Below are 13,223 nucleotides of genomic sequence, written 5' to 3' on the forward strand. Positions count from 1 at the left end.
ATAATACGGGTTCTGATAACAATAGGATTTGTCCAGTGAGAAAAAATTACTATTACTAAAAGTAAACTTTCCATATATTTAAGTCTTTTTGTTTGTTTGTTTTTACAAGTGCAAAGTTTAAAGGTATAATAGGAATTTTCTTATTTTTTAACTTTCAGTTTGGTCTAGATTCATAGAATAGAAAACTTTTTAAGATATATACAAAGGTAAAGCTACATTAAAAGTCATTTAAGACATTTAAGATAATACTATTATTCTCCCATTACTATTAAGACAAAGTGTTTACCACAATTCTTAATTCTGTATTCAGTGAAACTTTTGTTTGTTTGATTCACAGAACTTTCACACCAGTATACTGTCCAAGCCCACTAAGTGGGATCACACCTCTACTCTATGTAGCTCAGACAAGACAATCTAACATCTTGAAAATACTCCTGCAATATGGAATCTTAGAAAGAGAAAAAACCCCCATCAACATTGTGATAACAATATTGCTCTACCCCTCAAGAGTGAGAATAATGGTTGATCATGAATTGGTAGACATCCAGGAAGATGCCAAAACATGCTTAGTGCTATGTTCCAGAGTGCTTTCTACCATTTCAGTCAGGGAAATAGAGGTAAGCAAAATATTGTTCTTTGGGTTTGGGCTCAAATATTGATCAAGTTTAAGATAAAACTGTGTGACAAGAATGAATTTGATTTTTAATCTATGAATTATATATCCAGTGAAAAATTAATAATTGAGTGTAGGCTTACAAATTAAAAATAGGTATAATCTAAATTATCTTGAACATTAGTCCTTTATTAGCCTTTATTTCATAATTTTGCCTTCTAAATAAATCATTTTAAAAGTTATAGTTTATTTTAGTAGTTACTAAGTAGATGTACGTTATTATTATATTCTAATTACACAATAACCAATGTTTATTAGGATTTTTATGTCTTAAGAACACCATAAACTAAAAATTTAACACAATTCTTTACAGTAGAATATTTTAAAATGAGTTACATTTCTCCTCACAGATACAATCACATGCCAAGAAATAAAAATATAAAGGCTTAAAATACTTGTGCAATTGAAAATATCTATCCCTCAGTTATGTGAGCAGAGACTATTTTGCATACCCAAGCAATGATCCCAAGCAATGAGCTAAATGCTTGGTGCTAAGGTGCTAAACATATACCAGATATTCTTTGAGTAGCTGAGTATTGAATAAATAATAAAAAGTTATATATCATTTAAGCAAAAGCACCATATATAGATTATAGGTTCTATTGGAGAAATAGCTCTGTATATGTGAGCAGAGACTATTTTGCATACCCAAGCAATGATCCCAAGCAATGAGCTAAATGCTTGGTGCTAAGGTGCTAAACATATACCAGATATTCTTTGAGTAGCTGAGTATTGAATAAATAATAAAAAGTTATATATCATTTAAGCAAAAGCACCATATAGTCTATAGATTATAGGTTCTATTGGAGAAACAGCTCTGTAATACAGCAGTGTCTTTTATTCTTAAATCAACTTAACACCTAGCTTCTAGAATTAAATCTTTAAAAGGGGTACCTTAACTAAAACCTAAAAATTTTTCTTTTCATATAGACAGGTCTCCTATTAAGACTTCTCATGGTTTAGCAATATGAAATTTTATTCTACAATGTTTGGAATCACCTGGGGAGATTTTTAAGGTTTTTGTGGTCTGTACCTAACCTGAGATGAACTGAATCAAAATTTCTGGAATAAAACCTCAGCATTTGTATATTTTAAAGTCCCCTGGATAATTCTGGTGTATAGCCAAGTTGACAACACTACGCTGGAAGGAGTGGCTGATAAAACAAAGTGTGTGATCTAAAATGAAAAACATATACAGATTCATAGCTGTAAGAAATAATGTTTTGTGTCCTTAGACATATTATTTAAATTTTATATATCATTGTCAGAATAAAAGGGGAATAAAAATACTTGCCTCAGGTAAAAAAGCTTTGTAAAAAATACTATAAGGGTTATGTAAATTTAAGATTTATTTTCTGAATTTAAATGCAAAATAAAAATGCTAATTATTTGGACTAACCAGTGATTAATATTATAAAATTAAAATGTTTCCACTTCCTTCAGATGCAGCTAAGTTTAGGAAGACGTCCAATTATTTCTGATTGGCCGGACTATATTCCTTCAACAAGATACAAAGATCCATGTGAACTATTACATCTTTGCAGAATAACCATCAGGGCTCAACTGCTGACCAACAATATGCTCCCAAATGGAATATTTTCACTTTTAATACCAGTTCGTCTACAGAACTACCTGAATTTAGAAAGTTAATACACATCTTTGTCCTGAGTTCTTTAAGGATACTCACCATTGTATGGTTTAGAAGTTAATAAACGATTAACTTCATGCAAATTTTTATTGCATTGAATATTTCATTAGAAAATATAATTTCAGGGGTGCTTGGGTGGCACAGTTGGTTAAGTGTCCGACTCTTGGTTTCAGCTCAGGTTGTGATCTCAGGGTCATGTGATTGAGCTCCTCATCAGGCTGCATGCTCAGTGGGAGTCCGCTTGACATTCTCTCTCCCTCTCTCTCTCTGGCCCTCCTGCTCATGCTCTCTCTCGCTCTCTCAAATAAATAAATAAATCTTAAAAAAAAAGAAAATATAATTTCACATGACACCCTAAATGAATCAATTTTAAATCAATATGACTTTGCCCATTACCTTTCTATACAATGGAACAAATTATATGATTTTTGTTATATTTTAGATTTACCTTTTTAATCTGCTCTTAAAAGTTGTTTTGTGTTAGAGCATTATTGTTACCTGTGGAAATTTTGGTCATATTAATGTTCTGAAGCCCCTATTATTTATATGTTCTAAGCTAGGTTAATATTATTTTCTACTGTGTATTCCTATTAACAAGTATTTGAGTTCTTTTGCAAATAAAACATTGTGCTTGGTGGTGAGGAATAGTCAAGGAAATTAAGATATGATCCCTTCCTTGAGAAGCCAAAGTCACAAATAATACAAGGTGAAGAATTAGTCAACTAAAGGGTGGGGGTCAGTAGTAAGAGGACAGAAATAGATAATGTTTGAAAATAATTAGCCCCAAATAACAATATGGAACTTCAGTGTTTTGGTGTGTGATACTTCTAAATACCAAATAAATAGTACTTTTTAAATTAAGATATAATTGATATATAATATTATATTACTTTATGGTATATAACATGATTCAATATATGTATATATTGCAAGATGATCACTGTAATAAGTCAACATCCATCATCACACATAGTTATAATTTTTTTTCTTGTGATGAGAACACTTAAAATCTACTCTCAGCCACTTTCAAACATGCAACACAGTATAATTAACTATAGTCACCATGCTGTACATTACATCCCCAGAACTTATTTTATAACTGGAAATTTGTACCTGTTTACTACCTTTACTCATTTCACCCACCCCCAAACTATATGGATTTTGATACAAAGAAAGCAAAGAATAGTTCTGATCCAACATAACATCAAAATGAAAATATTAATTAAATCTGTATGTTTAGTTACAAAGAAATTTATTATCTTAAAAAAATAAAATTTATTCCAGTGAAATTTTTTAGGTCTTTTCTTTTTGAGTATGTAGGGTATTAGACTTTTCTCTATATAACAAGGTGGTCAAACTGCTGCAATACACAGAAGAGAACTGGGAGACAATTTTCCACACATCTCTTACATTTTTGCATGTCTTTTGAGCAGAGGCAAGAACTCTCTTATATTTGACTACCTTTTTAAGGATGTTTGTATAATGAACAGCCTTGGAAGACAGAGATAGTATCTCCCTCTGAGCAGAGGCAGGTTTGTTCAGGATCTAGTATAATAAAGGTAATGTCTTCTTCTGGAAAAAAAGGTCAAGCAGATTTGCTAGAAGCTCATTATAAAAGGGTTTCCCTAGCTTGGGGTTCCTCAGCTATAGTTACATATCTAACTGGAGCACTCCATACCTTAGAGGATTGGGACACCTAAAACCAACACAAAACATGAAGCTCGTGCTGCTTGATGTGCCAAAGCAACAAAGTTTTTTGTTTCTGACCCAAGAATCTTTTGTCTTCCGACAGCACACATGAAACTGTGGTAAGCTAAACTGCTAGTTTGCAAGTAAGGTAAAAATCTCAGGCCCTTCACAGTTTGGTTTTTTTTTTTAATTGAGGTATAATTGACATAAAACATTATATTAGTTTCAGGTATACAACATAGTTACTCAACATTTGTATATATGGAAGTTCATACTACACACAATTTATTAACATTTGAATATTTTTTAACACTAGCATATGAGATAGTAATATAATTTGGTTAAAAAAATCAGAATAGCTTTTGCTTGCTAAAGAATTAGTAGAATAGCTTTAAAATTTAAAAATGCATTACTCACAACATACTTATTATAATGGCTAAAATTTAAAAAAAAACTGATAATACCAAGTGCTAGAGAACATGTGGGACATTTTCATCCATGGCTGATGGGAATGCAAAATGTAAGAGCCACTTCAGAAAAGCTTGGCGAATTCTTATGAAGTTAAACATATACTTACAAGATGACAGAGCCATTCCACTCTTATTTAACCTAGGTAAATTAAAACAACACTCACACAAAAATCTATGCAAGAATATTTATAACAGCTTCATTCATAATCACCAAAAACTGGAAACCCAATTGTCTGTCAGTGAGTGTATGGGTAAACTATGGTACATACAAACAATGAAATACTAGTCAGCAATAAAAGGACACAACAAGTTGGACAAACTCTACAAAGTATTATGCTGAGTAAAAGAAGCCAGTTTCAAAAGATTCTGTGCTATATGATTCCATTTGTTGGACATTATGGAAAAAACAAAACTATAGGGATGGAATGCTTAATTTCCAGTGATTGCTGGGTTAAAGTTAGGGGTCAGGGAAGGATTTGACAACAAAGGGACAGTACTAAGGGAATGATGTGAAGGTAAAGGAACTGTTTGGTATTTGGTGAAGAAACTGATTGTCACAGTGGTTCCATGAATCTATAAATGTGCTAAATTCATAAAATTTAACATCAAAAAAAGAGTTAATTTTACTGTATGCAAACTTTAAAATAAACAAAAGCACTACTTCCTAAGCACGAGTATAAACTGCCTTTTTCTTCTACTCCCATGTATCTTAAGCCTAAACTTGAAAAAGACTACTTTATGTGAAGAGAAAGGTGGAACAGACTAAAAGAATGGCTTTGAGGTGGAAACTAAAGGAGTTTGCTACAACATTATGAACATTTATCTTAAAAGGTTGGATTATGAGATAATGATCTATAATTTTAGAGAAAGGCAAAGCAAAAGGTACTGAAGAGAAGAGCAAACAGACCTTAAAATTAAAGAATGAATTGTCTCTCTAGTATTCATTTCTATAGTGCCATAACATAATAATTATATCTTCATTTAATTTGCTTTTTTGTGTTTCAGCTACACACAAAACAATTGAAGAAAATATAATTTAATTTTAAGAAGATATAAACCTATTTTTACTTCAGTATTCTAAACCTTAAATAAAAGGGATTAATCAGTTGGCTATAGTTCCTGCACAAAAGATCTAAATCATGAAAGATTTCTTAAAAGTCTGGTGGAATCTAATATTAGGGTTAAATCTAAAGGGAAATTAATATATTTAAGGAAATGATATTCTGCATATTTAAAACTTTGCACTTATCTCTGTTTGCCTATTTTTCTCCCACTACATACTCCCATTCTTCCTTTTTCTTCCCAATCTGCCACACCCTTTTCATCCTCAGTGCCTTTTAGAAATTTGCCGCAAACCTAAATTATCTAACTGCTTTTAGGAATGACTCCATAAAATATAATTCATTTCAAAGACTGTGAATTAAAACATGGCTAATGGTCAAATTCAAATATTGTGGTACTCTCTTTCTAAAACATGACAATAGGGAATATAAGTAGTCTAATGGGATGTTTAACATGTATCAAATTAAAATACTAATACTAATTTACATTTACATTTCAAAAAGTATGTATGTCATTCAAATTATAACTTTTTCAATATATCTGACTACTACTTAGAATTTAATAAAGTAAAAAAATATTAGATTTTATAAAATACGCATGCATTAACAAAAAATAGGGCCCTAACCAGTCTATGAATATATCTTTTTGGCCAAATTACTATCAATTCTGCAGCTTATTGAATGTATACCCTGAGTTTCAGATACTTAATTGTCCGAGAAAAGAATAACTTCTCCATCTTGGGCCTTTGTGCTGAGATTATGTAAGTCAGTCATCTAGTGAAATGGAATTGTAGAAATAAGGTATTTGAGAAGACAACAGCCCTGCTCTTTACAGTTACTGACCAACTGATTGTCTTCCTTTTTTTTGTCCATTTATGAAACAAGAATGACCTTCAGGTAAACTCTGAAATGATGGTGTAAGCCACATGCCTATGGAAAAACAGTTCTATAAAATCCTCCCTGAGGCAAATGAATCAATATTACCTTTCTGCTGCTTTGGTTACTCACCTAAAAAAGATGGCCAAAAATGAAACTTGGAAAAGAGGTTGGTGAGTAGAAAATGGAATGCCTGATATTTGGAAAAATGAAAGGATGGGTGATGGCAACTCCCCCTTCCAAAAACATTCTCTGCATTACAAAATATCTATTTGTTTTTCAGAGTCCATAGTCTCTCATGCTTCATTCCCCCTTCTGATTACCCCCCCCTTTCTTTATCCCTTTCTTCTCCTACCTGAAACTTGAGGGCTTCAGAGGGGAGGGGAGTGGGGGAATGAGATAGGCTGGTGATGGGTAGTAAGGAGGGCACATATTGCATGGTGCACTGGGTGTTATACGCAACTAATGAATCATCGAACTTTACATCAAAAACCAGGGATGTACTGTATGGTGAATAACATAATAAAAATATTATTATAAAAAAAAACAAAAACAAAATATCTATTTGTTTATTTTAACACTTTAGAACTATACTCAATGTCAAAAAAAAAACTTTAAAATTTCCAATATCATTCTAACACACTCCATAAGCATCCAATGTTGGAATTTGGGGGTACTAATTAAGCAATTATTGAGCCATAGGGTCTTATTGCTTCAGAAAAGAATGTTAAAGAACTCACATAAATTTCCAGACTGGAAAAAAAAACAGTTTTTTTCAAAAACTAAGGTATTTACAATAACATTTTAAACCATAACTTGTAAGTATAAATACACTTAAGATTTAATAACATGAATTTTCATAAATGAGAAAAAACTGTAATGTTACGCTGACATTTTTCTAACATAAAAAACAGTCCTTTCAATGGTTTTCATATGTTAATCTATAACAAATATTTTCTTATATATAATATATAGATGATAATTCTGAGGTTAGTATAATGTAATTTTCCATTAAGATATAAAATTTAGCAAATATTTTCTTTTGCTCTTAGGAAAAATGAATTCTAGTTTCCCCATATTAAAATACATTATTTTATTAGTACATGATGTGAATTGTTATTATTCTTCAGTCTTTCCTGAAACTTGTTCAGCCCTGGAAAAATCTGTTTCATACTTCTTTTTGAGATTACTTAAATACATTCGTAAACTGTCTGGATCCAATTGAGAGTTTCGAGCAGTTTGAACAAGCCTAGTAGCTAGATGGTACACAGCTCTCTGTCTTTCCATCTCAGGGGTACTCCTTTGGTTTTGCTGTTATTGAAAAAATATAGATAAAAATTAAAATATGCTTACTATAACTCTGCTTTAAAATTTTGGCAATTTTCTCTTTCCTTTCATAGAAATATAGAATGCAAAGGTAACTAATTCCTTTGGGTAAGTTAATTCCATTCAACTAGTAAAGAATACACCAGAAAAAATAAAGAAATATTGTTTTGAAAGAATAAAATTTTTCATGAGTATTTACTACTTTATGACAGATTCTTATATTCTTGAAAATCACTTTTCAATGAAAAAAATCTGCTAAATAGGTCAAATTTCTCACTCAACATAACTGCTCATTGCTATGCAGTATTCATTTTAAATGTCACCCAAGAGTACTACTCTGCTATCTCCTACTTTAATTCCCTAATAGATAAACTGGTAGACAGAATGCGTCAACAGTAAATTGTTTGTCCCTCAAGAGATTTCATATATAGAAACTGCCAGAGTCTAAGAAAATATATTGCCTGAGGGGTAAATTACATTTTGAAAATAAGTGTCATAAATAGCTACTTGAAATTATGCCAATTCTTAACAAACTATTGTTAGGATGTCCAAGAAATAAGGTTTAAAACAGGAATTTTCTAATACTTTAAAAGGCCTTTAGATATTCAGTCTTTGAATAGTACTTCAGGGATGTGAATACACCTGGAAAATTCTTCATCCACCTCATTTACTGAGCTAGAAGAAGAATTAGCATTTTCAATCTTAACTGTTAATGTAAAGTTAGTGAGTTTCCCCTTACTAAGGGAAATAAAATCCCTCCAACTCTTTCTCAGTACAAAGCAATTCAAGATATTTTTTCTTCTTTCACTGTAAGAAAAATGAATTCAACTCCATGAGGTAAAGTAAGATTATCATATGTTCACGCATCTATCTATTTGATACACTGAATGATCAACTATCAATTTATTATCGAAATAACAAACACGGAATATCTATTATCATCTATATTCCAGGCCCCAAACCCTGTGTATGTCTATAGGAGGATACAAAAATGTCTACCTGACATCACAATGGAACTCAAGAGGCTCAATGAAAGAGAAATATTATTATAGTGAAAGAGAAATATTCATAAGCAATTGATTTAGGTAATTATGATAAGTCTCATGAGAGAGATTTAAAATTCTCAGAGGAAGGAGAACTCATTTCCAGCTCAGGTCAAGAAAAGCTTAAGTAGGATGAAATATTTGGAATGACTCTTGATGGATAGAAAAATTGAGGTAAGGGCATTGTGAATGGGAGAAACAGCTAGAGCAGACACATTAGAAATTCTGGTACACAGGTTAAAATGACAAAATGACAAGTAATTCAATGTGGCACAAATGTAGGTTATAGTTAAACTGAGAAATGTTATCTAAGTTTGGGGTAGTAAATAAAGGGAGGTAATAAAGCAGCAGTAAACAAACTTCAGTGTGTTTAAGAATCATTTAAAGACTCGTTAAAAATATAAATTCCCAAGCCACAGGAAATCTTCAAAAATCTAGGATGCTCCCTGGTATAATGGGTGATTCTAATGTAGGTAATTCTAAGACTATATTTTGAGAAATAATCATAGAAAACATTTAACACTAGGCTAAGGGGTTTCACTTTAATTTGGTAAGAAACAACCAAAAGTTTCTGAACAGGGAAACATGATAAAAGTGATGCTTAGGAGACAATCTGGTAGAAGTATGTAGGATGGATTGAAAAACAGAGAGAAACTACTGCATAGTCCTAATGAGAGAAGATTAAGAATGATTCAAAATGGGCATCATGTTGCCTGATTTCAAGCTATACTACAAAGCTGTGATCACCAAGACAGCATGGTACTGGCACAAAAACAGACACATAGACAAATGGAACAGAATAGAGAACCCAGAAATGGACCCTTGGCTCTATGGTCAACTAATCTTTGACAAAGCAGGAAAAAACATCCAGTGGAAAAAAGACAGTCTCTTCAATAAATGGTGCTGGGAAAATTGGACAGCTACATGCAAAAGAATGAAACTTGACCACTCTCTCACACCATACACAAAGATAAACTCCAAATGGATGAAAGACCTCAATGTGAGACAGGAATCCATCAAAATCCTAGAGGAGAACATAGGCTGTAACCTCTTTGACATCGGCCATAGCAACTTCTTTCATGACACAACTCCAAAGGCAAGAGAAACAAAAGAAAAAATGAACTTGTGGGACTTCATCAAGATAAAAAGTTTCTGCACAGCAAAGAAAACAGTCAACAAAACAAAGAGGCAACCCACAGAATGGGAGAAGATATTTGCAAATGACACTACAGATAAAAGACTGGCATCCAAGATCTATAAAGAACTTCTCAAACTCGATACACGTGAAACAAAAATCAAATCATAAAATGGGCAGAAGATATGAACAGACACTTTTCCAATGAAGACATACAAATGGCTAACAGACACATGAAAAAATGTTCAAAATCATTAGCCATCAGGGAAATTCAAATCAAAACTACATTGAGATACCACCTTACGCCAGTTAGAATGGCATAATGGACAAGGCAAGAAACAACAAATGTTGGAGAGGATGTGGAGAAAGGGGAACCCTCTTACACTGTTGGTGGGAATGCAAGTTGGTACAGCCACTTTGGAAAACAGTGCGGAGGTCCCTCAAAAAGTGAAAAATTGAGCTACCCTATGACCCAGCCATTGCACTACTGGGTATTTACCCCAAAGATACAGACATAGTGAAGAGAAGGGCCATATGCATCCCAATGTTCATAGCAGCATTGTCCACAATAGCTAAGAAGATGCGATCCATATATACAATGGAATATTACTCAGCCATCAGAAAGAATGATTACACAACATTTGCAGCAACATGGACGGGCCTGGAGGAGATTATGCTAAGTGAAATAAGTCAAGCAGAGAAAGACAATTATCGTATGGTTTCACTCATTTATGGAACATAAGAAATAGGAAGATCGGTAGGAGAAGGAAGGGAAGAAGGAAGGGGGGGTAAACAGAAGGGGGAATGAACCATGAGAGACTGTGGACTCTGGGAAACAAACTGAGGGCTTCAGAGGGGAGGGGGCTGGGGGATTGGGACAGGCTGGTGATGGGTATTAAGGAGGGCACATACTGCATGGTGCACTGGGTGTTATACGCAAATAGTGAATCATGGAACATTGCATCAAAAACTGGGATGTACTGTATGGTGACTAATATAACAAAATAAAAATAAATAAATAAATAAATGTTTTAATTATTAACATTATTATATATGCGACACACACCATTATAAAAATGTAAACTAAAAATATTTTCTTGAATTGGAAAACCAATTCTTACTGCTAAAAAGTTTCTTACCAAAATTTGTCTGGTAATTTGAGTTGTGATTTCTTTGGCATCCAAGACAATTGATGGTGGGAGTGATGACACTTCTGCAGCTTTTAATCCTAAAATTATATACAATGGGGCTTCAACCTTGTTACGGCAGGTATTTAAGCAGTAATAATCTTTTCTTCACAGATTTAAACTTCCATTCTACAGGCATTTCTGAACAACTTAGCAATTCTCAAAATTAAATTTTCTAAAGTTCTGGATGACAATTTACCAATTAAAAGATTTAATTAGTTGTCCAAGACATATGACAAATCAGAGTATCAATTACCTCTCAACACACCTCTGAGACAGTCAGGAAAACATGATAGGGAAAAGAAAAAGGGTAACTAGAAAACTGATTAATAATGAAATTCCAACTACCAATGCAGTTGGTTAACAGAAGGTCAAAGGATATGAGCTCTGCAAGGGAGGAGAGATAACCCTAGTCACAGAGATAATCCTAAAGCTAAATGTTCATCTGTCTAGCAGATCACTGAGAGAGGGATTTCTCACAAGATATAACTATAGATGACTATTCTTCATGCAAATTCAAAGTACTATGTAGTATTCTCATGTTCTCTGAGCCTAATTTTATTGTATAAATGCCACATAGGCTTTCTACTGTGTGCTAATAGTTTATTGTATATACCACTTTAGAGGCAATAGAAACAACACTAACACATTTATTGAGAAGTTACTAATTGCTAGGCACTATGTTGAACAATTCATATTTGATAATTCATTTAATCTTCATAAGCCTACATATATGGAAAATTATCCCCATTTAATAGATGAAAGTAAAGCTTATAAAAATTAAATATCTGATACAAATTAAGTTATGCAGTTGATTTCTCATTTCAAATAGCAAAACAAAGATGCTTTTCCCTCAAAGGTCACATTCATAGCTAAAATAATTTTAGGAACTTTTATATGTATAGGTCAATGAAAATTTTTCTGTATCCATGAGATTTTACATGTCACATAATGATTTAGATAGAAAATATCTAATCAAGTTTACAAGTATCATATGGTTTGATAATACATTCCCTTTTAAGACTTTAGGTTATCAAGTTCCCTGCATCTGAAGAAAAAAGATGTTACTGAAAAAATGTGTAAGAAATATACAATTTTCAATTCACTTATAACTTGCAAATATAACCTAAATTGCATTTTTCTAAGAATAGAAACTAATACTTCTAGGACTTTCATGTGTTGTAATTCTACATAGTACTGATTAATATAGCTTAATACACATAAAATGTGAGCTTGACACAGAAAATACAGTCTTAGAGCATAAGCACTCAAAAGAATGACAGGAAAAGTTGCTTAGACTGACAGCTAAGTAAAAGGAAGAAGAATTATGAGAATATGTAGTGTTTAAACAGATATTATATAGATATAATTTTCATATGCAATACCATAGTTTTTTTCTTCTGTGAGTCCCTTACAAAGTTTGTAGGTATACAAGATTGCTTCTTTATTTCTCGAAGTGTTCTTTACATGCTGAACTTCAAAATGCATGTTTTCTACATTAGGATACAGGACCTCTATATGACATAGTTCCAGGAAATGTGTAGCAAATAGTGTAAATGCCTAGAATATATAAAAATGAATGTCAGTATTTTTTAAATGAACTAGAAAAAAATTTTTGTTTGATTTTCCAAGTAGGTTGGCAGAGGTGTAGGACTGAAACTAGTAATGGTCAATTCATTTCAAAATGTTTTGCAAATTTATATTCAATGAAAGAAACATGTTTATTATGTTTACATATCACATGTATGTTACATTACAGGAAAGAGAACAAATTTAAAAATAAAATCCTAAAAAAATATCTGAAGATATTCAAAAGATGAGGTTTACCAGAAATAAAGCTGTTAAGTGAAGTAATCATTTATTAGAAAAGTAATCTACAAACAAAATCATAACAATTCTCTCAACTTTTAAAAAAACTGTACTTTAAAAGTAGCTTCCCTCCATATAACTGTTTTTTGGAAAGTGGAATCAATGGATTGTCTTAGGTATTTGAAATTGCAAAGTTTTTTGGTTTTTAGATTTCCATTGTGTTTGGGTTAGGTACTTAAAGGAAAGAAAGAAAAGATGAAGAATAATGCTTAAGACAATGATTCTCAAACTTTAGTAATCCCCTAG

General features: G+C 32.1%; 2 protein-coding genes across 2 annotated transcripts in view; one reads left to right on the top strand and one right to left on the bottom strand.

Annotated features, from left to right (window-relative positions):
* Window positions 1-2,323, top strand: part of ASB17 (ankyrin repeat and SOCS box containing 17) — a 16,452-nt gene extending 14,129 nt beyond the window's left edge. Inside the window, exons 2-3 of the mRNA XM_008690706.1 lie at window positions 338-617; window positions 2,117-2,323. Coding sequence (XP_008688928.1) covers window positions 338-617; window positions 2,117-2,323 — 487 coding nt within the window. The remainder of the gene's footprint in view (window positions 1-337; window positions 618-2,116) is intronic.
* Window positions 2,324-7,536: 5,213 nt separating this feature from the next.
* MSH4 (mutS homolog 4) overlaps window positions 7,537-13,223 on the bottom strand; it is an 80,838-nt gene continuing 75,151 nt past the window's right edge. The window contains exons 18-20 of the mRNA XM_008690707.2: window positions 12,494-12,668; window positions 11,061-11,149; window positions 7,537-7,728 (exon numbers count right to left, since the gene is read on the bottom strand). Of these exons, the coding sequence (XP_008688929.1) occupies window positions 7,537-7,728; window positions 11,061-11,149; window positions 12,494-12,668 (456 nt within the window). The remainder of the gene's footprint in view (window positions 7,729-11,060; window positions 11,150-12,493; window positions 12,669-13,223) is intronic.

This window comes from Ursus maritimus, unplaced genomic scaffold (genome assembly GCF_017311325.1).
Source record: "Ursus maritimus isolate PB19 unplaced genomic scaffold, ASM1731132v1 scaffold_12, whole genome shotgun sequence".
Taxonomy (NCBI): Eukaryota; Metazoa; Chordata; class Mammalia; order Carnivora; family Ursidae; genus Ursus; species Ursus maritimus.